We start from the raw sequence: 26,675 nt of genomic DNA, 5'->3' as shown, positions 1-26,675 counted from the left end.
AAGGCAGGTATAAAAGCTAAAGTCACCCATCTTATTTGTTCACAGGTTCATACCAGGTTTACGTCGGGTTTAGGACAGGATTAGCTCAGGATCTTATCTTGTTAAAACATATGCGGTTTAGAAACGGTTCCCATAGAAGTCAATAGCCTGTAATCCACACCTGCAGTGCTCAAAATCGGACATGACTCATTTTAAAACCGCACTGAATCCGCAATGCCAGTGCACTGGACAAATGTGAACAGGCACCATAGGAAGCAATGTTTTTTTCATGTGTCATGCAGATTGGATGTGGTTCAAACCGCTTCCAATCCGCATATATGTGAACGGGCACTAAAATGACCTTATACAGTTAGGTCCATATATATTTGGCACAGGCACAATTTTTTTGATTTTTTTCAGGTATTTTACCAAAACGTATTCAAACAATACTTATATAATGGATATGGGCTGAAAGTGCACACTCTCAGGTTTAATTTAAGGGTATGTACATCCAAATTGGAGGAAGGGTTTAGGAATAACAGCTCTTAAAAGTAGAAAAGTAGCCCCCCCCCCTGTTTTTCAAAGGGCCAAAATTGGACAATTGAATCAAAAGCTGTTGGCTGTTGCATGGCCAGGTGTGGAATACTCCTTCGTTATTTCTTCATCAATTAAGCAGGTAAAAGGTCTGGAGTTGGTTCTAAGTGTGGTATTTGCATTTGGAATCTATTGCTGTTAACCTACTTCATGCATTCAAAGTAGCTGTCCATGCAAGTGAAACAGGCCATTGTAAGGCTTCAAACACTAAACAAATCCATCACAAAGCCAAATCAACAGTTTGGTACATTCTGAAGAAAGAAGAGTGCACTGGTGAGCTCCGCAACATAAAAAGGCATGGACATCCACGGAACACAACAGTGGTGATGATCGCAGAATCCTTTCTATGATAAAGAAAAACCCATTCACAACATCCAGACATCTAAAGGACACTCTCAAGGAGGTGAGCGTATCATTGTCAAAGTCTACAATCAAGAGAAGACTTCATGAAAGCAAATACAGAAGTTCACCACAAGGGGAAAACCATTCATAAGCCTGAAGAATAGAAAAGCCAGATTAGACTTTGCCAAAAATCATCATGCTTTTTTCCGCAGACAAGCTTTATTGGGATGCTGACTTCATTTTCCAGCAGGTCTTGGCACCTGCCCAAACTGCCAAAAGCACCAAAACCTGGTTCAATGACCGTGGGATTACTGTGCTTGATTGGCCAGCAAACTCGCCTGACCTGAACCCCATAGAGAATCTATGGGGCATTGCCAAGAGAAAGATGAGAGACATGAGACCGAACAATACAGAAGAGCTGAAGGGTGCTATTGAAGCATTCTGGTCTTCCATAACACCTCAGCAGTGCCACAGGCTGATAGCTTCCATGCCAAGCTGCATTGAGGCAGTAATTGCTGCAAAAGGGGCCCAAACCAAGTACTGAGTACATATGCATGCTTATTCTTTTCAGAGGTCTGATATTGTTCTATGTACAATCCTTGCTTTATTGATTGCATGTAATATTTTAATTTTCTGAGATTGTGGATTTGGGGTTTTCATGAGCTATAAGCCATAATCATCACAATTATGACAAATCACGACTTGAACTATCTTGCTTTGCATGTAATGAGTCTATCTCATATATTAGTTTCACCTTTCAAGTTGCATTACTGAAGTAAATTAACTTTTGCACGATTTTCTAATTTTTTCGAGTTTCACCTGTATATCTGAAAATCATTCAGTCCTGAAGTACTGATGTCCAATCTAATTTCTTAAGGCCCAGAAATGTCAGGACAGTACAGATATCCCCCAAGTGACCCCTTTTTGCAAAGTAGACAGTCCAAGGTATTTAGTAAGAGGCATGACGAGTTTTTTGAATTTGTAATTTTGTCATCATTTTTTGGAAAATTAATAAATTAAAAAAACATTTTTTCACAAATATATATATTTTTTACATACTGTCCCCTGTACTTTTTTTTTCATAACACACTGTGACCAGACTAGCATACTGTTATACTAACATTGTACTACTCTGGGGAAGTGATGAGAAATTTTTTGCTTTTGGTAAATTATTTCTTTTCAATTCGCAAGCATTTAACTGAATGAAATCGATTCATTTAAGTTTTTTTGTTGTGATTAGCTGTAATTGTCCACAGCTAATCACATGACACAGTAGGGCTGTGATTGGCCCAGTCTGTACATGTGATCACTGTGACCAGTCACAGCAAGTGACACAATTATATGCAATTTATGGCATGAAAGGAAGTTAACCATTGTTTATAATTGTCATGTGACCTGCTGTGATTGGTCGCAGCGGTCACATAGTACTGGAAACGGGCCAGTACACAGATCTGTCATTGGCTGTGTCCGAGGTACACAGCCGGTGACAGATTTAGTCTGTAAGGATGTTATATGACGCCCACCCAGATCGACGAGAGTCCCGCTGGGCCCTCATTTTCCTATTGGCCGGGCAGGAACAGGTTAAATATCACAAAGTGTGTTGTTTTTAGTACTGCTGTCAGGGCTCCCAGGTATGACCAGAGGTGTGTGACTGAAGCAGGGAAACGCAGACTTCAGCTATGTGATTAACAATGTAATTTATTAACACTAACAATACAAACATAAACACAGTGCAATACTAAACATAATACAGTGCAAACAAACCCAACCAACCACCCACAGATAACAGTACATACAAGCAAGCGTCGTCAGGCAGGCCGAGTCAATATCAATTGGGCAGGTAGGTACAGGGGGAGCAAGCGGAGAATGGTCGGGGTCACAAGCCAGGGATCAGAACAGGTAGCAAGCAGCGTAGTACAGAGGGTCAGGCAGAGGGATGGTCAGGGTCACAAGCCAGGGATCAGAACAGGTAGCAAAGGAACAGAAACAGGATGCAGGACAGATACAGGGCCCAGGACAAACACAACACCAAGGCAGAGTCTGCAAGTCTGGCCATCCCTTAAATACACCAGTATCATCAGTTCCAGGTGTTAGCTGGCTGAAAGGTTGAGTCTCTGATTGCTGGGAGCACCCGCTGGTCAGCCCTGGTACTGCAGATCAAAAGGCAGGTGAGTCCCACCATTGCTGGCCAGTCCATTCCTGACAACTGCATAATAAATGCTCCAAAGTTAGAATTTGTTTATTGGGTTATGTTTACAATAATATATGATTGTTTCTCCATTAAGAAATATTTTTTAAGAACAGGCTATTATTTTATACAGCGGTCTATGGATGGTTCTGCCCAGCCCTAGCATCCCTTTATCTGAGCTATTACACTCAGGGGATGGTAATGCCCAGTCACATGACCACTGTGACTGGCTACCACAGTAGTCACATGACCAAGGCTAGTCCCGCCAGCTTCCGATCATTATTAGAGACTGAGAACTGTCTTGGACAGTTTGGTCGCTGTCCTGGGAGCACAGTGACTGCTGGCCATGAATATTCATATATGCAGAGTGTGGGCTTTAAAGCACAGAACATTCATTTGATCTTACCAGAAATGCAGTATCCTTATCACCTTTGTGAGCTGAATTGAATAAAGCCTAAGTCTAATTATTCTTAAAAGTTTTCTCTGCCCCCTCCTCCCTATCCTGCCTGACTTGTATAAACAGATGCAGGTACTTACCTATTTTTAATCCACTCCACTCTTGTCATGTGATCATGCAGCTCTGGCTCAAAGAGTGCACGACAACAGCTTGGAATTCCAAGAACTGTGATGTCAGCCATAAGTTGCCATGGCTTAGCCATTGTTGCTGCTCCCTCGAGCCTGCAGCAGCCGCTCACTCGGAAAGTCAGAGCTGTGGAATCACTTGACTGGACCGAAGTTGTCTTAACTTGATTGACGCTTACCAGTATATTGATGCTTTCTAATAAACACAAATGATAATTTACTGTTGCAAAGTTCTAGTAAAAATATAAAACTTCACACCAAAATGGCCTTTGATCGGGAAGGTATACTCAGAGAGTCTCTTCTGTGACTGGGAGATAATGTTCACCTCTAAAATGCTGAATTCTGTTGTCTTGTTATTGCACTTTTTGTCGTACAGTAGAGGACACAGGCTTTGATGTCATAACAGATGATTAGACACTGGAAAAGCCTCTCAAAGCTTTAACACTCCATGTAACTTCTCCCACCATGCAAGCCTCTGTTTTTGCTAGTCTGCTTAGGTCGAGTGTCGGCAACCCGCGGCTCCAGAGCCGCATGCGGCTCTTTTTCACCTTTGCTGCGGCTCTTCTGTGTGCCGGGCGCCCGCTCCCCTCCCTCCTTTCGGGCGGCCGCCCCAAAAGTCAGGACTCTGCAGCTAGCCCAGCAATGGGCAAACTACGGCCCGGCGGACCTTTTAATCCGGCCCGCGGAGCGTGGCAAACATTGGCTGTCAGGATGTAGGTGGGGCAGCGTGACGAACTCCTCTCCTCTCACAGTCCGCCCTGAAGACCGGAACGGTGCGGGAACACGGCGAGAGGAACGCGCGGAGCAAAGGTAAGTGAATTGACACAATATGGGGGATGAATTACTATAGGGGGGATGAATTACTATAGGGGGGATGAATTACTATAGGGGGGATGAATTACTATATGGGGGATTAATTACTATGGGGGATGAATTACTATATGGGGGATGAATTACTATATGGGGGATGAATTACTATGGGGGATGAATTACTATATGGGGGATGAATTACTATGGGGGATGAATTACTATATGGGGGATGAATTACTATGGAGGATGAATTCCTATATGGGGGATGAATTACTATATGGGGGATGAATTACTATGGGGGATGAATTACTATGTGGGGGATGAATTACTATGTGGGGGATGAATTACTATGGGGGATGAATTACTATATGGGGGATGAATTACTATATGGGGGATGAATTACTATGGGGGATGAATTACTATATGGGGGATGAATTACTATGGGGGATGAATTACTATATGGGGGATGTATTTTCAGTTTTAAAAATGTGTGTCTCAAAATAAATTTCAATCGTGGTTTTGGCGAGATTTGGCTCAGTTGAAAAAAAAGGTTGCCCACCACTGACCTAAGGCTATGATTGTGATTATGACGATACACTGTGGCCCTGATTAACCCTTTGCTTACTGGGCCCTTAAACCCCCTTCATGACCAGAGCGCTTTTTGCAATATATGCAGTGTCGGATTTGTTTTAAATGTTGCAATGGTTTTGCGGCTCCCAGTCTTTTTTTCCCTCTCGGAAACGGGTCCAAGTGGCTCTTTATGTCTTAAAGGTTGCAGACCCCTGGCTTAGGTGATAGATGTGCTCTCTGTGAAGAACCAGTTAAGGGAATTTTCAGATCTTCTATCAAAAACAGTTGCCTCAAGCCACTGCGGCAGAGGGTAACGCTTTCTGGATTGGTGCCCCTGGTTTAGTATAGGGTGGAATTACCCAGACATCACAAGAAAATAGGAAAATGGGCTAACCTGTAATGCTGCAGATGCATTGGATCTGGCCAAAAGACAACGCACCTAGGTACATGGTGCAGCGTATGCATCTCTGCCAGATGCTCTACAGGTTGAAGGCTATAGTTTACCTGCGGGGGAGTCCTACTCATTGAAGGTGGGGATGTGCCCAACCAAAGTGTGGGAAGTTGACAGTAGATTACCCAGTAGATCATGCCCAGGGTGCCGTGAGTTAGGTGGCGGACAGTTTTAAGCAGTTCTGTTACAGGCTGATGTTTTTTCACACCAGACACAAAAGTGTGCATCTGGTGGAGCAGATAAGAAATGCAGGCCCTTTAGGGGTTGGCCATTACCTCAGTGGACCCATATACAGGGACGCTCTCCATTGGGCCCATTTCTGCCTTGCTGGGTGGGCCCAAAGCTGCTGTATGAACTGCTCAGGCTCTATTGTGATGGTCTGATGCATGCTTGGCCACCATTCATGAGTACCCCATAGGGGACCAGCATGAAAAATGGAGGAATACAAACAGGATGCCAAAGGGAATTATTGACAGTAGACCCAAGTGCTAAATTTCTCCACCCCATTCAGTCGTGGTTCCCCTTTTCGTCAAGATCATGGGCAGCATTGTCGGAGCTGCCTTATTCCTCTTGCCTTTTCAAGAAATATTTTCCATGCAATCGAGTTGCCTTCAGATTCCTCGCAACCTTCCAATTCAGATTTGCCCAGATGGTCAGAGGTGGAGGAGAAAAACATTCTGCAGGAGAAATCTTTCTTAGATTTAGATGAATCTTCTGTTTAGGATGAGCCATTCACCGAAGTGTCTCCAAAGTTGAAAGGAATGCCATGGCAGAAAGAAGAATGAACGGCACACAGAAAAGATAGAAGATCTGGTTAAAATGAGAGGCCAAGCAGTTTTGACTAGCACATGAAGAATGTCTGAGAGTCAGTTTGAGGCCAAAAAAAATAAAAATAATCACAGGTACCTTTTCTACCCCAGCCCTGCGAAGCAGATGTGGTAGCAATTTCAACAGCGAAAAACGGTAGATCAGTTGAAATTGATCCCACCGAGTCACCAGCGCATACACCAAGAATGCCTCAAATTTCTCATTCTGGCCATGAACATGTCCAGTTTCTTTTGAATCTGGACGCCAGAAGGTCCAAGTCCAGGATTTCCCACTGAAGAGAGATTTCTTGGAACACCTTCAGATGCAGTGACCTTTCCCCTGGCATCAATTCCTGGTGACTTTGGAAGTTTGCCTGACAATATTCCACACCCAGAATGTGCACGACAGATATGGCTGAAACTCTGATTGCTGCCCAAGCCAGTATTAAATCTGCTTCCTTTTGACCGGCACAGCTTCTCGTTCCATCATGGTGGTTTATGTAAGCGACTTCCGTGGTGTTGTCCTACTGCACTGTGACCAGGTTACCCAGGAGGTGGGGTGCTCAGTAAACTGTCAAATCCAGGATACTGATCAAGAGCTAATATTCCCACAGTTAGTTCGGGAGGGAGGATCTACCCTGTTCCAGAACTGGACTGAGAATCCACTAAACTGGAGAACTCCCTGCCCTGGCAAGCAGATACATGGGGTTTGCTGAGCAACTGAAATGACCTGTTTGAAGCTGAAAGAATGTTGTATTGTAATGGTCTAGAATGTTGTACAGAACTGTCATGAACAAGGCCACCTTAGTCCCCAGAACCCTCATGGGCGCCCTAACCAAAGGTTCACAGCCATCTGTAGGTTATGAGCCTTTGCCCAAAGGAAGAGAACCTTTTCCTGAGGCAGAAACACATGATTTTAGGTCATCTCCAGAACAGTCCCAGATACCCCAGATGCCAATTTCTCCTGCAGTAGTAGGTGTTCCAGGTAGCTAATAATATGCATCCCCTTTGGAATACAACAGGATCAGCATCAGAGCAAGAACCTTTGTGAGTACTCAAGGAATTGTGGCCAGTCCAAAGGGAAGGCCACAAACTGATGATTCTCTACTGCAAAGAAAAGATAATGCTAGTGCAGAGGGAAAATCAGGATGTATAGATACCTATCCTTTATGTCAACCAATGTTAAAGTCCCCTGTCCAGAGGGCAGCGGTGACCGACGGGGTGATTTAATCCAGAACTTTGTGACCTCTTGTACATCCTCAACTGGACCAGCGAGATTCTTAGAAAATTGCTTGTCAATTTATCATTGTGTGAAGCATTTGGGAGGAACATAAATCTTCTCAGGGTGCTTCCAGTCCTTACATATATCCTACCCGGCTTGATCCTGACCGTGCTTGTGTTTGCTCTGTGTATGACCCCGGCTTGATCCTGACCTTGCTCCTGTCTGCTGCTCTGTGTATGACCCCGGCTTGATCCTGACCTTGCTCCTATCTTATGCACTGTGTATGACCTCAGCTTGATCCAGACCTTGCTCCTGCCTGATGTTCTGTGTATGACCCTGGCTCTGGCTACTGACTTTGCTTCCTACTCTACCCATCCACCTGGATCCACGTGTCCTCTGAAGGACCTCCTCCTGCATCTGGAGCACGCACGGGTACTGTCCCATCTGGCATCGCCAAGCAGTGACACCACTGGTAACCTGTGCTTCTTTGGGCACTGCACTGCCTGTTACCACCTCCAGGAGTGCACTGCACTTAGCCGTAAGGGCAGCCCTCTCTCTATTCCAGCCTCTGGTCCGGTATGTGACACTTGAGTACTCTAAAGGGGTATGTACATGTATGTAAAAACATTTAAATTATTTTAATTGTACAATAAAGGACAGAAAGTCATAGAGTTGCTACCTTCAAGTGATTGGACATTGGCAAAAAGCTTTGCATGGAATGTCCCAAGTGCACCATCATATAACGTCACACAATATTTGCCAGTGTCCTTAGGTGATGGACATTTTCTATGAAGAAGTTTCCAAAAACATTCTTTATTTTTCTTCACTACTTCGACTGACATTTCTATCAAGATCCAACTGCTTGGCTCAAGGCACACTAGCAGTTTCTGTATCGGTAAACTATACCAAGACGCCATTGCAACAGTGGAGCCATACTGTAAAGTTTTCTTCAAGCACTGGATCCTGCATTTTGTGTTTACTTTGACACATGAGCACAGTTAGCCACAGGGTGCTCTACAGGTCCAGGGTTGTGGTAAATTCCTAAGGCATCCAGTCCCTGAAAACCTCTTTGTGGGTATGCCACCATGATGGGTGAAATTTGGTCCCCCAGGAGAACCTGCAGCATGGATAAGGTAAGACAGAGATTCCATGTATTGTGACTGGGTCCTGTTTTTACACGTAGGGTGTTATATCCTTATAAATAAAGTTACCTACTGCTAATGTAGTAGAGATATTTACACCCTGTTCCAAATTATTATGCAAATTCTATTTAAGTGTCACAAAGATTAAATATTTTGTTTTTCAGTTTAACTCATGGATGGCATTGTGTCTCGGCTCTTTTGATCACTGAAAACAATCTTGGACACCTGTGATAATTAGATTGGCAGGTGAGCCCAATTTAAGGAAAAACTACTAAAGGAGGGTGTTCCACATTATTAAGCAGAGCACCATTTTCAAGCAATATGGGGAAGAAAAAGGATCTCTCTGCTGCCGAAAAGAGTGAAATAGTTCATTGCCTTGGAGGAGGTATGAAAACATTAGATATTTCACGAAAACTTAAGCGTGATCATTACTCTATTGAGAGATTTGTGGCTGATTCAGAGCACAGACGGGTTCATGCAGATAAAGGCACATTGAGGAAGATTTCTGCCAGATCCATGCATCTGATCAAGAGAGCAGCTGCTAAAATACCATTACATAGCAGCAAACAGGTATTTGAAGCTGCTGGTGCCTCTGGAGTCCCACGGACATCAAGGTGTAGAGTCCTCCAGAGTCTTGCAACTGTGCATAAACCTTCTATTCGGCCACCACTAACCAATGCTCACAAGCAGAAACGGCTGCATTAGGCAGAAAAATACATGAAGACTAATTATCAAACAGTCCTGTTCACTGATGAGTGCCGTGCAACCCTGGATGGTCCAGATGGATGGAGTAGTGGATGGTTGGTGGACGGCCACCCTGTTCCAACAAAGCTGTGACGTCAGCAAGGCGGTGGTGGAGTCCTGTTTTGGGCCGGAATCATGGGACCAGAGCTGGTCGGCCCCTTTAGGGTCCCCGAAGGTGTAAAGATGACCTCTGCAAAGTATGTGGAGTTTATGACTGACAACTTTCTTCCCTGGTACAGAAGGAAGAACTATGCTTTCCGTAATAAAATCATCTTCATGCATGACAATGCACCATCTCATGCTGCAAAGAATACCTCTGCATCAATGGCTGCTATGGTGATAAAAGGAGAGAAAGTCATGGTGTGGCCTGCTCTCCTGACCTCAATCCTATTGAGAACCTTTAGAGCATCCTCAAGCAAAAGATCTATGAGGGTGGGAGGCAGTTTACATCCAAACAGCAGCTCTGGGAGGCTATTCTGACATCTTGCAAACAAATTCAAGCAGAAACTGTCCAAAAACTCACAAGTTCAATGGATGCAAGACTTGTGAAGCTGCTATCAAATAAGGGGTCCTATGTTACAATGTAACGTGACCTGTTAAAATGTTTAAAAAGTTAAAATGTTGTTAAAAGTTTGATTGAAATAGCTTTTGATTTCAGTAAATATGCAGCAAACACAACAAATGACAATTTTCAGTTCTTTACAACCTATAAAGTGTTTTGAAACTTACTGTGCGTAATAATTTGGAACAGTGCATTGTAAGTCTTTTATGTTTAAAAAAAAATACTGTTATTAGGAGGTTTGTTCAATAAAAGTTGAATTGTACTCTTAATAGTTGATAACATGAGAATTATGCTGACTGTTATTTCCATCAATTATTTAGGTAAATGAGAAAAATATCATTTGCATAATAATTTGGAACAGGGTGTACATATTTATTATTTACCTTTTTTTTTTGTTGTTGCTCAGGTGGTTATGTAGTTGCTGTGTTTTCCCGCTGACACACTTCCTCTCACCGTTTCCACGAAAATACAAGAAGTACATGTGCTGCTCTCCTGCCTGCCTGCTGTTCTAGAGAGACAGCCACACGGTGCCTGGGTTATCGTGGCTCCCTTCCCAAATGCATTAAACCCTCTCTTTCTGCATTCATTACATGCGTACTCCACAGGAGATTACCTCACTTAGCAATGGCGGAGGCAAGGGCAGAGGAGCTGAGGGAAAAAAAAGCTCATGTTACAAATGGCACTGATGAAAACCAGTGAAACGCTAAGGGCAACAGCTGTTCCCCTGCAATGGAGCAAGTTCTACAATAAAACCGCTCCCTTCCTCTAATTCTAGCTCCCTTTCAGGCATGCAACAGACAGCCTGTATGACTAAGTCAGATTTCAATGCAGCTATGACTGATTTCTTTGAGAAACTCTCTGCCTCAATAAAACCTTTGTTCTACAGGGTCCAAAAGTGCTCTTCTGCCTCTCCACCATTAGAATCTATTCAGGAATATGTACCTACTAACTTATTTCAGGATGCTATAGGGAAGGGGAGGCGGATGCAGAAGAGCATCCTGAGGAGTTTTAACCTCCATTTTATGAAGCAAAAGCTAAGGCTTCAAACAGTGCTTACTAGCATTTCCCTGGCAGCACCAGAACCTCCTCAGGCTAAACAAGCCATTGCAAATATGTCCATTTGCTAGACTGTTGCCAATTGGACTAGGTAAATGAATAGAGAACAGGATCTTGTCTTCGAGGACCCTGTTTGCTGGGACAATTAGAACTCACACTTCAGCGGTTCAGTGCTATTTTGTGTTGATGCCCTAGAGCAGTGGATTCCAAACCGCAGCCCTTTGCTAGCCTTTGGCCCTTGGGGTACTATTCCTCCAAATGATATGAGGCACTATTCCTCCCACTGACACCGACACGGGGAACTATTTCTTCCACAGATAACAATGATGGTGTATTATGGCTCCCACTAATACCAATGATGGGGCACTGCTCCTCCTACTGACCACCAACCCTGATTATTCTCACTGATTCTGGTCCCAGAACATTTTCTACCCCAGCTGGCCACAATCCAGCTTCTAAGTCTGAAGGATAGTAAACTGGCCCTTTTTAAAAGTTTGTAGGATTATTCAGACGATTTGATCTGTTTTCTCTTTTTTTTATTTATTATTACGGACATATGGTTTGTCCACCTGGCCTATCTCTGTACCCTTGATGAAGGGACCGTTTTTGGATTCAAATGGTCACGGCTCCTTGTGGCTCTTTATGAACATCTTGATACCATCATCTGGTAAAACTGAATATTTGATTGTTACAGATGTTATCTTTTCCTGACATTTTTTTTATATGTTGTATGCTTATTCCAGCTTTGTTAATATAATTTTTGAACAATGTTATATCTCCCTGAGGAAGCGGGTTATTGTCCCGTGAAACGTGTCGGACAAAGAGCGATGAAAGATCTTGAATTAATTATGCCAACTATGCTAGTCATGTCATCTAGGGATATCTTCTGCAATGTTATATAATAAGCCTGTTACTCAGCACAAGCTACACATGTCTTTTAATATGAGCTATGTGAATGCTCAAAAACCTTTACCACAACTATGGTTTAACATTGTTCAATAAAGTTTTAACTTCTCATACTTTGAGTATTGACCTTCTTTTTGGTATGGTGCCTCTAAAAGCCCCATTAGTTTTTTCTAGTTAAGGTCCATGTGTTTTTTAGTGTCTTGTCAATAAGGGGTGTGGCACCAGTAAAACCAATCAACAAGGGGTGAGGCCATTGGACATACAGGTTTCCCTCTCCCCTTTCTTCCAGTTAATGCCTACAAGTCCCGCCAGCCTTAGTGGCTGTCAGCTTGTAGTTTTCAATGAACTACCACGGCGCTGTGGAGCATTGTGGTAGTTCATTGGAGCTTCCTGTCAGAATATCAGCTTGCTCTTACATTCCGTATGGCAAGCTGATATTTTGATAGGTCTGCAGGAGACCTGCATGGCATCAGCAATCTACTGATCGCTGGTGGAATGCTTTCCAGGCTCCTGCAGACACAAATAATAAATGCACATTTTTTTACCTGCAAAAAAATGTGCATTTATTATTTTTGTCAAAAAGGTGAACTTATCCTTTAAGCTGATCCTGGCTTTAACCACTTGCCCTCTTCCTGACCAGGCCTCTTTTTGCTACTCGGCGCTGCACTAATTCAACTGATAATTGCGCGGTCATGCAATGCTGCACCCAAACAAAATTTACGTCCTTTTTTTCACATATATAGAGCTTTCTTTCGGTGGTATTTGATCACCTATGCGCTTTTTATTTTTCATCCTATAAACAAAAAAAGACCAAAAATTTGGAAGAACAAACTATATTTTTTACTTTCAAGCTTTAAAAAATATATAGTAAACTCAAAGTTAGTTATAAATTTAGGCCAAAATGTATTCTGTTACGTTTTTGGTAAAAAAAATCCCAATAAGTGTATATTGATTGCTTTGTGTGAAAGTTATAGCGTCTACAAACTATAGTATAGATACTGGAATGTACGCCATTTTTTTTGCTATACAGCGCTGCGTTTAACGGACAATTGCACGGTCATGCAATACGGTACATAAATGAAATTTACATCCTTTTTTTCCCGCAAATTGAGCTTTCTTTCGGTGGTATTTGATCGCCCGTGCGTTTTTATTTTTTGCGCTATAAAAAAAAAGGCTGACAATTTGGAGAAAAAAAACAATATTTTGGACTTTTTGCTATAAAACATGTCCAGTAAAAAAAAATTTAAAAATCAAATTTAGTCATAAATTTCTGCCAAAATGTATTCTGCACGTCTTTGTTTAAAAAAAATCCCAATACGTGTAAATGAATTGGTTTACGTGAAAGTTATAGCGTCTACAAATGGCGGGAAAGATACTGTGATTTTTTTTATTACACTAATAATGGCATCAATCAGCGACTTATGGCGGGACTGCGGCGGACATTTTGACACTGGGGGGGGAACTGACTTGAGGTCACTGACATCCCCAGTGACACCAATACAGTGATCAGTGCAAAAAAAAAAGCACTGACACTGTACTAATGGCACTGGGGAGGAAGGGGTTAACTTTTATTAGGTAACGAAAGGGTTAACTGTGTGAGGGAAGTGTTTTACTAGGGGGCGGGGGTGTGTACTTCACAGGAACATGCTGATCCTGAGAGTGCTCTGAACTGACAGATAGCACGGCTGCATTGTTTACATTGCAGCTCTGCTATCTGTCAGTGATTACTTGCAATTGCTGGCACCCGGCGGGAAATGACCCGCCGGGAGCTGATGATGGACTCCCGCTGCCACGATCGGCGGGACAGGTAGGACGGGCACGCGCCCCCTACCTGTTTTGCACAGTGTCGTTAAAAGACTTTGCTGTGCGTACAGGTGCCGCCCTGCCGCAGTAAAAACACTGCGGCGGGTCGGCAAGCGGTTAAAGGGGACCAGGTGCAATAAAACCTTTTACTATTTATATATTTACTATTTTTCAGTTACACACTGGGAATTTCAGTGGAGTTGGGTTGAAGATTATTTCTCACATCATCACACATTGACACATGGATGGACTTTTTTAGTGCACTTTGTATTTGCACACTTATTTGGATTTATATTTTATCACAAGTTAGCATATTTTCAGTACCCAGACAAATTTGAGATGACAAATTTTAAATTGATTCTTTTTTTCAATGCTTGGCTAGTGTGGGACCTTTTTAGCATTATAAGACTTTGAGTTGCCAATGCCCTCCACCCTGAGTTCTTTCTAATGCTCTGCCAGGAAGACCAGATGTGGACATCTTGTCCTCCAAATTCAACAGGAAACTGGACAGGTCTTTGGCCAGGTTCAAGGTTTCCCTGGCTTTCACAGCGCATGCCCTGATAATTCCTTGTTCCCTGTTCAGACTGGTGTATGCATTCTCTACAGTGAAGAATTCTCTCTTGGCTGCAAAACAAGCTTGAGGAAGAAAAAATTCTGGTGATTCTCCTCGCTCCATAGAGGAAAAATGGATTTCAGTTTTCCTCATCGCTCCAGATTGGCCCAGGAAAACTGGGTAGGTAGACTCCTGCTGGACAAGCCTTTGCCTCTTTAAACAGACCAAACCTCCTCTCACAGAGTCCTTTGTTACACCTGGATTCTAACTTGCTGGCTTTAACAACATGGCTATTGAAACCCAGGTCCTAAAGGAATGGGGCATTGTTGACTCTATATTTCCCACCTTGATCAAGGTGAGAAAGTCTACCACCAATAGAATCTACCATTACACCTGGCAGGTCTACTTTGGCTGGTGTGAAAGCAGGCACCTTAACACCCCCCTGAATTATAATTTTTTTTCCAGTCTTGCCAGGACCAGCGTTTGAAATAAACACAACTCGGAGTGCAGGAAGCTGTTAGTAATATCAAAAATGTTATTATAAAAACAATATCCACTGACATACAAAATGTACATAGCATCATAGGAAAGTTTTTCCTCCAAGGTTCCAGGGAGAAAGAGTGCTGAAGTAATCCTGATCTTCAAGCTGGCAAGCTTCAATTAAGTGCAGGCTTTAGCATGCCAGTACTGACTTTTATCTTGGACAGCTTGCTGGCTTGAACATCTGGATCACTTCAGCACTCTGCTTTCTCCCTGGAGCCTTAGAGGAATAACTTTCCATTGGTGCTATCTACATTTTATATGTGAGTGGATATTGTTTTTTTATTATTGATGACAACACCACCAACACCGTGCTCCTCTCTGTTCTTCTATTTCTGTGTCAGATGGATTCTCCCAAAATCTTGATTATGATGCGGCATTTGGTGTACAGTGTGACCCTGGATAGTTTATAGTACTTGCCACATTCCCATATATTTTCATCTCTTTCATTGTTATAAGTTTTCACTGTTCTACAATGGGGTGTCTCAAGACTGTCTATAATTTTAAAGGGTGCCCCTGGATTGTCCATAATTGTAAGGGGTGTCTTGACTGAAAAAAGGTTGAGAAACACTGCTTCAAGATATGAATTTAACTGGTAAAACACCATTTTGTTTTCTCACGGTTGTTTTCAATGTTTACTTTTAACAGCACTGATCAGCAAATATTCCATTATGTTGATCACCTATTGCTTACATTTATTTTCTTGTTTCTCTTTTCAGTCAGGTAATAGTTGTGCAAACAGCACTGACATGGACCGCTTCCCCCTATATCCCCCGGAGGAATTTTACATATCTCTAATTAAGTCTAGCAATTCAGTAGAAAATGCTTCAGATTCTCTGCCAGCCAAATGTGGCCTACATGGTAACTCCGAAATCTCTTCACCAACCAATGGTAATAGTTTATATTATTGAAGTTAAGGAATAAATGCAGGTGTTGTATATGAATTTAAATCCTTTGATTATCTCTAACAGCTGCCACCAGTTTTGACCATAGGTTATGAGTATGCACATAAATATACATGCATATTGAAAGACTGTGCTATTGAATTGAATCTCTAAATGGGAAAAAAAAGTATTTGTTGTTAATGTTTTTTTTTGTTTTATTATTTAATTCATTTATTGATGCTTAAAGCCTTGGTCAGCTTGTTAACATAATTAAAAAATCAGTTCCCAGCTTCTTTTTTTGTTTTTTCTTTAAAAAAAAAAAAAAAAAAAAAAGCTTTGACTCAGACTTATTGATCTAGTAATTGAGTGCTGCTTTCATTTTGGTTTAATGATGCCCGGCATCATTCAGTCCTCTTCCTGTGAGCCCAGGGCGTCAAGGACCTGCTTTCCACCCACCCTGGACTTAGACGAGAATGCTACAAAGGTAGGCAATACAGTGGGACATGGGATTTCACAAGATCAGAACATAGATAACTGGAGCAAAGTATACCTTTTTCTCTCTTTTTTTTTTTTGGATGGGGGTTGGTTCTAGTGGGGGAAACGGAGGCAAGAATCCTAAAGTGGGAGTGTAAACTGCATACGCTTTGTCGCTATGTTTAACCCCTTCGCGCGAGCGCCTCCTGGCCCTTTAAGGGTTTCAGAAGCCGGGAGGCGGGGCAGGGTTTAGGGTCAAGTGACCGCCGTGACACACCGGCACGGCGGTCACATGATCGGGAAAGGTTCCGATCGAAAGAGGAGATCTGGAGCTTTCTGTGAGTACCGGACGTGTGCTGGGAGCGCACAAAAAAAGCGCTCTCAGCACATATGTTCTTTTTTAATAGAATGCAAATGTGCAGCCGCTCGGCGTCTAGGCCCAGACACCGGAAGGCCGCACATTTGCGTTCGGCCAGCGTGAAGAGGTTAAAGCACAAATGATAAAAATGTATTCTATTACAGGAAAACTGTTGATATCAGATACTAATTTGCAGCAGTTGAAGGATGTACAGCATAAGCCTGCCTATAAACTACTCAGCAAATGCTGCATCAGGATTTAGAAATTTATCATCTCCTAAAGCAGGGGTCCTCAAACTTTTTAAACGGGGCCAGTTCACAGACCTTCACACTGTTGGAGGGCTGGACTATAGTTTGAAAAAAATATGAACAAATTTCTATGCACACCGCACATATCTTATTTGGAAAAAAGCAATACAATATTTAAAATGCACTGTACTCTGTAACGCACTGGGCAACAAAATACACTGGACACTATAGTGCACTGGACATCCCAATACACTTTAAAGCACTGGACACCGCAATGCACTGTACACTGTAATGCACTGGACACCACCATGCACTGTACTCTGTAATGCACTGGACACCACCATGCATTGTACTCTGTAATGCACTGGACACCGCCATGCACTGTACTCTGTAATGCACTGGACACCACCATGCACTGTACTCTGTAATGCACTGGACACCGCCATGCACTGTACTCTGTAATGCACTGAACACCACAATGCACTGTACACTGTAACACTTTGCACTCTGATACATTGGACACCGTAGTTCACTGTACACTGATACATTGGATACCGCACTGCACTACTCTGATACACTGGACACTGCACTGTACTCTGATACACTTGTCACCGCCATGCACTGTGCCTGGTGTGTTCTCCTCCTTTCCTGTCCTGTTGCTCCTTTGGCTGCAGCAAGTGAAATCTGGGGCTTGCAGGCTGCCACTCGCTGGGTCCTTGTGGCCGAGGACCCAGCGAGCGGCCTAGCTATTTGACAGGTGGTGCCATGGGGTTTTTTTTTTTTTATGCGGGCCGGATAAATGTCTTCAGCAGGCTGTAATTTGAGGACCCCTGTCCTAAAGAGTAACATTTGGTGTATGAAATAGTTGGAGGTGCTTGTAATCACACAGGAAAATTTTGAAATTTGATTAAAAACTCCCTTTAGGCAGGACCCTATCATTTACTCCTCATGTGTATCATAGCCATTGTTGGGTAAGAATTATGGTGGTTCCTATGTTAGTCTGAATCATCCATTGGAAAGTAGATATACAGTTGTGTTCAAAATAATAGCAGTCAGACATCACTAACCTGATCAATCACTGTTTTTGGTAGAAATTATATTTCTACATGGCAAATAATGTACTAGCAGGTGTAGTAGAGTAATAGAAATCCAACAGATCCAACAGTCATGACATGCATGCTGCTGATTCTGTGTAATTGAGTCACTAATTGAAATGGGCATGTTCAAAATAATAGCAGTGTGGAGTTCTATTAGTGAGGTCATTCATTCTTTGAAAAACAGGTGGAAATTATTGCCCTTATTTAAGGAAGGCAGGCAGCAAATGTTGTACATGCTGGTTACAGTGCATTTCTCTCTGAAATTCTGAGGAAAATGGGTCGTTCCAGACATTGTTCAGAAGAACAGCGTACCTTGATTAAAAAGTTGATTGGAGAGGGGAAAACATATAAAAAAGTGCAGAAAATGATAGGCTGCTCAGCTAAAATGATCACAAATGCTTTAAAATGGCAATCAAAACCTGAAAGACGTGGAAGAAAGCGAAAAACTACTATTCGAATGGATGGAAGAATAGCCAAAATGGCAAGGACTCAGCCAACAATCAGCTCCAGGAAGATCAAAGAAGGTCTAAAGTTACCTGTGAGTACTGTTACTATTAGAAGACGCCTATGTGAAGCCGAGCTATCTGCAAGAAGCCCCCGCAAAGTCCCACTGTTGAAAAAAAGCTGCTGAAGAGGTTACATTTGCCAAAGAGCACGTTGACTGATCTAAACAGAAATGGCGCAACATTTTGTGGACTGATGAAAGCAAGATTGTTCTTTTTGGGTCTAGTGGCCAGAGACAGTTTGTCAGACGACCCCCAAACACTGAATTCAAGCCACAGTACACTGTGAAGACAGTGAAGCATGGTTGCGCAAGCATCATGATATGGGGATGTTTCTCATACTACGGTGTTGGGCCTATTTATCGCATACCAGGGATCATGGATCAGTTTGAATACATCAGAATACTTGAAGAGGTCATGCTGCCTTATGCTGAAGAGTAAATACCCTTGAAATGAGTTTTCCAACAAGACAACGACCCCAAACACACCAGTAAACGTGCAACATCTTGGTTCCAGACCAACAAGATTGACGTTATGGAGTGGCCAGCCCAATCCCCGGATCTTAATCCAATAGAAAACTTGTGGAGTGACATCAAAAATGCAGTTTCTGAGCCAAAACCAAGAAATAGAGAACTGTGGAATGTAGTCCAATCATTCTGGGCTGGAATATCTGCTCACAGGTGCCAGAAGTTGGTTGACTCCATGTAACACAGATGTACAGCAGTTCTCAGAAACAGTGCTTATACAACTAAATATTATTTAAGTGATTCAAAGGAAAGCAAAATCTTCAAACATTTTTCAGTTTATATAGTGAATGTTTGAGTTTGTAAAGAAAAATACAAACACTGCTATTTTTTTGAACAGTCTAATATTCACTTTTCTTCAATTTTTTTAGAGGAACAACAAAAATTTGATATATTTTTCTTCATGTTTTGATTTGGAATAGAATGTGTAGTGTTCCCAATGCATTTGTGTGTATGGAAATAAAAGCTATTAGAAGGATTTTGAGCTTTATTCACTTTTTTCAACACACTGCTATTATTTTGAACACAACTGTACCTTTGTCTATTCATTTGATTAAATGTTCACATTGCTGTTCATCTGGCTACACTTTACAGTCTGATTTTAATTTTCCCTGTAGTCCTAAAAATGAATTTGGTCATCTGAAGAAGTGATTGGTAAAGTTAGAAAATGGCATTGGATACAGTATATGATAAAGCTATGCGCTTTACTTCAGTCCAGTTTTTTTATGCTTTGGGTATTCGGTTATTCATTTTGTACCAGATTGTACAAGGTTATACAAATGAATTGTAATGTTTGAGGAACAGAAATGGGCATGTAATTAACTGTGTGTGTTAGTGTGGCCACAGACAGTAAAACATGTGAAATGCTTATTAAAATAAAACAAAGTTTATTTCTTCATCCTGTTTTGGACACTGTAGAAAGTTATGATTCACTGCTGTTTAATATTGCAGGAGTGCTGTACCAACCTAAGGGTTTATTTTGACAACCAAGAATAGACCAAAACCCACTAACAACAAGGGTGAAGATATGCTGTAAAGCATCTGAATCTGCTCCTTTATTAGGCCTCATCCACACAGGACGTTTAATTTTCTCCTCTGGTCACCTTTTATTCCTTGCGGAAAAATGCTGCTTTTAAAATTGTACCTAATGCCACATATTGCATACGAGTTAGGTTTGTCAAGCATTTGAGTGAAATGAATGAACGCTTAAGCACCAAATGTGTTTTGGCATAGCAAGCGGTTTTTCTTCTCAAAAGCTTCTCTCCTGAACAAACAGGGGATGGGTTTTTTTTTCAACACTTGGCTTGATGAGCATCAGTCCCCAGTTCATGCAGCAAAAAGTAAACCAGGCTGAAAAAAAGAGCATGCATGTTTGATATTTATTATAAAGACTAAAATATACAAATAAAATCAATGTGGAAGAAAAATAAGTGAACCAAATGTGAACAAATAATAATAAAGTCCAAAATAATAAATAAGTCCCAGTGGCAGTCCTAATAAAACAAATACGTACTCCAATAGAACGTCTCTCCAATGCAAAGCAACCCTGGTGCTCAGAAGAAAAAAACCATGCTTACCAGAATGCCATGACCCCCGATTAGAGAGTGGTCATGACAAGCATAAGCTGTTAAACATCCAGCACTACTTTCTCAACACACTGTCGATGGTAGACATCCAGCTCTCCATGCCAGCAAACCGTATATATGCAGTAGAAGAAATACGTAGCGTGAATCTGCAAAGTGTTTATTAAAACTTGATAAAATACATTTTGTTAGTAAAACAGAAGTGCTCAACAAGCAAAATTTGCAACGGTCCCGATCGATACATCCAACATGCATGATGGCTTCACTACAACCTGGCCAATCCCATTATGTGTTTCATCATAAATTGACGTCCTCATGTGGTCAGCATTATGGTAGATGCACAAAGTTTATTTAACAAATATTCACAATTATTGAGATAACAATTTTGTCACTTGGATTATGTTTATTTAGATTTAGTGCTGCCTTTTAAAAGTCCTTTGCCTACTGTCCTAGTCCATTGCATCGGTCCTTTGCCTACTGAATTCTACTCTCAGTATGCTGAACTATTCGCCCCTAGATTAACTGCACTTTTTTCGAATTTTGCTTCCTTGGAATCCCTTCCTGCAGCTATGGAGGAGGCAATTATTGTGTTGATGCCTAAGCCAGGTAAGGACCCTCAAGAGTGTGCCTCCTCCAGGCCTATGTCTTTACTGAATGTAGATGCTAAGGTTCTTGCCAAAATACTTGATGCTCGGCTGTCCTTCGTTATTACTGATCTCATTCAAGTGGACCAAACAGGTTTAGGAAGAGGTGTCTTATACTGATGTCAGTGCCCTTGCCCAGCATGAAACCAATCTCTGAAACATGATAATAATGACTCTAGCATAGTTGCCTCCCTGGATGCTGAAAAAGCTTTCTGTAGAATTGGACTTAGTGGGAGGTCCTCTGAACGCTGTCCACAACTAAGTGTTACAGCTGCACATGACAAGTTGCTGTTTTAGGTATAGGTTTGTATACCTAGGAAAGGGCTGGTTATGCTGTTTTTGTTCACTTCCATTGTGTTTTGTATGTAGTCGAAAATGCATTATTATTCTATCTTCGCTACTTGCTTTTTGTGACCACTTTTATGGCTCTTTTACATGGATATATACATTTGTATACCCATGCATGAGTGTCAGGTTTATCCACCAAAGAGGCATAGGTGGTCAGTGCAGCCAGTCTGCTTAAAAATCTATTAGGCATGAATGGTTGCACGAATCTTCACTGTTCATGTACACCCCTATGTGCAGAATTGATGCACGGCTCTGAACACAAATGGTGTTCAGTGCCCTGAATCTTTCTTGTATGGATGTACACACAGGGATGTACGTTAACATCCGTGCATCTATTGGCCGGTTGTTTTTAACAAGCTTGCTACACGTACTACCTGTGCTTCGAGGATGGTTAAACACGGCCCTCTGCATGGAGGTACTGTCAGGAACCAGAAACCAGATGGAGACAAAGTGCTCACGCTTAAATGAAATAGCAAAAATAACACCGTTCAGGAATGTAATCAAAAACAGAAGCCATGGTTTGGATGCCATTGTGGGTAATCAGACAAGTTGGGGTCAGGAATCCAGAAGTCAGCGGAGCAAAAATCAGGAACAGGAATCAAGAGACGTCAGCCAGACAGAGTTGTACACAGGAACACAGGCAGGAACACATTGGAGATCATAGACCACACAAGGGCAAGGAGGAAATGAGCTAAGCTGCTAAAATAGCAAAAAGGGCTCGCTTGTAGACTGGACTAATGAGGCAGGTAATGGGATCCAGGGGAGTCACTGTGAAGACCAGTGGCTGGTTATTAGCACTGAAAGAAAAGATTTGCTCATTAAGTAGCAGCAGCCCAGCCCTGACAGGTACGAATCTGAGAGCCCATTTAAATGAGCTTTTGTCAAATGTAATAATATGCCCCAGTGAGGGATAAATCGTTGTCTGTATTGAGCTGGAATCTGAGGGGCTTAATTGAAAAATTTAAGAAACTGACTTGAAGAAAAAAATTTGGACAGTTTTTTTCAAGAGACCCTTATTGCTGGAAGCAAAGTATTGGCTTTTTGTAAGTATTAAGTTGTTTGGGCTTACCACACCCCCTTTCTCAGTCATATATCACAGGTCACTGTACTTCATGTTCATGACTACTTGGGTTATGCTGCCACTCTCCACTGGACAGGGTTGTGATGGAGCTTGTGGCAGTTTCCCTAAAAGTGTTCACTGATGCATTTAGGGCAGTGCAGGCTGTTTGCTGAGACATACACTGCAGTAGCAATGTTCAGAAGGGACGGAATAGTGTTCAGAAAAGATGTCATGGCACAATTTTGTCCCCTTGCAGTGACATATATGATCAGACGCTCCTGGCTACAGCACAGTGCAGTCACAGCTCCAGCACTAGTCCAGCTACAACCAGATGCAGCTCCTACACAGCCACAGCATGCCTACAGCTCATCAGCACCAGGGCACAGCACGTATCGGGACACTTGTGTTTTGTGGGTGACTTGCGACTTTGATCATCTGCTTTGGGCTAACGCTCCTCTGAACTGGGTGGCCACTCCATTAGTGGGTATTTGGCCTGTTAACACTCAGAAAACCATGGCATTACGCAGGTGTGTGGCGGGATGAAGGATGATTGGATGGCCTTCCAAATCAATCTATCAGATAGGGAGGACTCCCTGCACAGTTCACCCTGCAGTTGCTCCCATAACGGTCTGAATCCCTACTCCTAGCTAATATTTCCACTGCCTCAGGTGCACAGTCCTCCAGTTTTTGTGTTGAGGAGGAAGGATTGTTCTGCAGCCATTTGTGGTTTGCAGGGCCAGGGGTTCTCAGTGATTTGTTGCAATGCCTGGTATGCAATTGTGGGCACTCTTCTTCCCCTTTTGTGAATGAGGAATGAGAGAGACATCCTCAGGAAGGTGAAGAGAAGGGAGGAGGAAGCTGTTGAACATTAGGAATCCTCTATAGACAAGTCCTCCCAAGTCTCAGGGTTCAGGGCTGTCCCAGACACAGAAGACCACAGTGGGCTTCCTGGCACTCAAGGTGCAAGCCTGAATTTGCCACGTCTGGAGTTCTCTTCTATAGGCACTGGATTTGGGTGCTAGTTGCCACCATTACGTCCCAAATCTTTTTTTTAACACCCTAACTTGCAGGAAGTTATGCATGCTGATTGGGCTGATTGGAGAATGTGTTTTCACCACTGAAGCCATTTGCTCATTGTCACGATCGCGGCCTTCTCCACCCCAGACCTTCTCACCAAACTCGTGACCGAAGGGCTAACTGATCTACAACCCCGATGTGACGTGTGTAACAATGCCACACCCAGCTGCACCCTGCAGAATGATTTTCCAGCTAATGGATACCGATCGATGTGCCAGCAGCCTGAATCGATTGTTACTGGGTCAGGTTAATTACGCAATTAACCCCTTCACACTGCCACCACCTCCTTTTTGATCGGAGAAAGAGGAAACTCCGCGTTCAGCTATAACACTATAATGGTTGATATAATCAACTGCATAACCTGGTCATAATACAGGCCTGTTATACAGGGGGTTAAAACAAACAGTAGCATCTCTTTAAAGGCAGGTATTCGTAAATTGCAATTAAGAGCTATAGAAACAGTTCAACACTTTCAGAAAGAGAGATTTATTACTAAAAGGGTCAAACAGGTGCAATAAAAATATTTACAGAGAAGATGTAACTAAGATATGTATATATACATAGAAAACAGCACAACACAGCAAAGAGATAACAGGGAGAAGTTAAAAGGTTAAGTTACTTGCCATTAAGCCTTGGATGTAAGCAGATCACATTTCAGAGCGAAAGGCACAGGTTTCTCCAGGTGGTATATTGATGTTAAAAATGGGAGAGGTCTTCAAACTTAACTCTCTTAGGCTTGACAGCCTGCTTTAAAGTTTCCCAGCAGGGGGTGGTTCTGAAGTAAAAGACCATTCCCCTGTTTAGGGAGGGATCGTCAGGCGGAACCCTAAACTGGAGCCCACATCTTTCATAATTCATATTCTGGTCCATAACTTTCCATCTGCACAAGCGACAGTCCACCCGCGGGTATATTATTATGCAGACAAGTCTGAGGATTATTTAGATATGAATTATGAAATTATATATTGCACGGTTCACGAGTTCTATGTTTCGGCTTCCCTGGTGGTCCGAGATAAGCGAATGACTCATCAAACTGTTCGCCTGCTCATTGGCCATCTGACGAGGTGTCCGGTTTTTATGCAAGTCTGTCATATTCCAAGATATGAGACGGGAAAAATTGATTTGAGAAGTGTTCATCTAATTCTGTCACCTACACTGAGCTAGGTTTATTAGCTCAGAGTCCCTTTCAACTCCTGGGAAGGCTTGGCTATCCCTTCACGAGGCGTGAAATTACACAGGTACTTTGGCCAGTGAGACTCCAGCTCTCTTGGGAAAGCTGGTCCTATCTCTTCCTAGGTGAGAAAGGATACAGCTTTCACAGACAGCTCGGCACCTAGCTGAGGTGCCTTGGCCGGCCAGTGACCCATAAACAGTACCCATACACACACTGGCCAGATGTCTCCTCTCAGTGAGAGGGAGGGGTGGGGGGAAGGATAAGGGAGAAATGTATGTGTCAGGACAGTTAACCCCTTTGCCAAGATGGAGGTTGAAACCAAAATGGTTGAACCGCGTCCATCTCTGGGTATACGCTGTTACACTCATCAGTACAGTATGGAGGAGGAATTCTAAAATAAATGGTGTTCTCCAGCTATTAATTGTACATCACAGAAGTTAATATTCATTTTGCTGCCACCTTTAGGGCAATGTACACTGGTCAAAATAATGAATGTCGATACCCTGAAGTCCCTGCAGGGAAAATCTGTTGTTATAGGTGAGATTGAGCTTGCTGGCCTGGCTGGATTGAGCTATGGACTGGTGAGTGCCTTTGAATATTAGTGAAACAAAGTGTTATTTTCCCTGGGCAGTGTTTCCCTCTGTTTTGAAGAGGTTTGAGGCAGTTTATCAATGTGGGGGCACAGCACAAACGGGACAGTCCAGAGTGGCACACGTGCATGATGATGTCATGGTTTCCATGCTTCTGCATATGTACAGATACCATGCTTCAGTCTGATCAACACCATTTTGCCTTCAGTCCTACTCAGCAGAAGTTGCTGCTTCCTGAATCCTAGCCAGGGTAGGTGCTCTTTAGGCAGACAATCTTCTCACCTGGGTGTTTACACTTCCATCTGGGGTTCACAGGCCTTTTTTTTTTAATCCTCCTCAAGACATGCGAGAGATGGGGGGGGCGCTGGAATGGGCTCCCAAATCCCTCTATCAGGTAGGGAGGCAACCCTACATGCAATGCTCACCTTGTCATGGCTCCCTAAAGGATCAGATTAGTTCTAAATCTTTTCCCTTATCTGGTATTTCTACTGTTTCAGAGGGCATAGTCTTCCACTTATGTTAAAGGAGGAATTTTCTACTGCAATATTTGGGCTTCGTGATCAGCTCTCATAAGACAGTTTTCACAAATGGGCACCATGTCTGTCCTTTTCAGCAGGATACTATGGCTCAAGGGTTGGTCGGTAGAACTTTGCAAATTTAGACATGCGATTTAAGAGCAAATACTTATTTGGACCATCCTTGGATGCCTTCAGAAGGTGACAGAAGGGAAGAGCACGTGGTTACCCCTTAAAAAAAAAAGATAAGCCAGAAAGTGGGACATCTTCAAATTCCAATAAGAATATATTTTGTATCCAACCAGCTTCTGGCTCTAAGTAAAAGCTTAAGTCTAATTTTCATAAATAAAACTCAACCCCCAAGTCCTCTAGATCCCGAGGCAAATCCTCCTTGCGGTGAAAGAGTGCACAGAGGTGAGGGGATGTCTATTGACCTTTGTAGTCAAAGACTATTCAGTCTGCAACATGGTGTCCGGTGGTTGAGCTGGTGTTTCGCTGCTTTCCCTCCCTACATTTTCTTTGCGGCTCTGGAAAGGCTGCTGTCCCATCCATTGCAGAACAGCTTCTGTTTCAACCTATTTACATAGTGTTTGCAGGTACAGTGGACATAAAAAGTCTACACATCCCTGATGAAATGTCAGGTTTCTGTGATGTAAAAAAAAAACGAGGCATTACAGAACTTTTAAACCTATAAACTGTACAACTCAGTTGAACAACAAACTGAAATCTTTTAGATGGAGGGAAGT

The 26,675-nt window shown here is 42.5% G+C and overlaps 1 protein-coding gene across 1 annotated transcript in view; it reads left to right on the top strand.

Annotated features, from left to right (window-relative positions):
* TDRD5 (tudor domain containing 5) overlaps positions 1-26,675 on the top strand; it is a 189,947-nt gene that overhangs the window by 140,222 nt on the left and 23,050 nt on the right. Inside the window, exon 14 of the mRNA XM_089686565.1 lies at positions 15,570-15,741. Coding sequence (XP_089542691.1) covers positions 15,570-15,741 — 172 coding nt within the window. The remainder of the gene's footprint in view (positions 1-15,569; positions 15,742-26,675) is intronic.

This window comes from Staurois parvus, unplaced genomic scaffold (genome assembly GCF_062004578.1).
Source record: "Staurois parvus isolate SC_StPar_1 unplaced genomic scaffold, SC_StPar_1.0 ptg000402l, whole genome shotgun sequence".
Taxonomy (NCBI): Eukaryota; Metazoa; Chordata; class Amphibia; order Anura; family Ranidae; genus Staurois; species Staurois parvus.
Note: the sequence above shows the minus strand (reverse complement) of the source record. Positions and strands in the feature narration are given on the sequence as shown.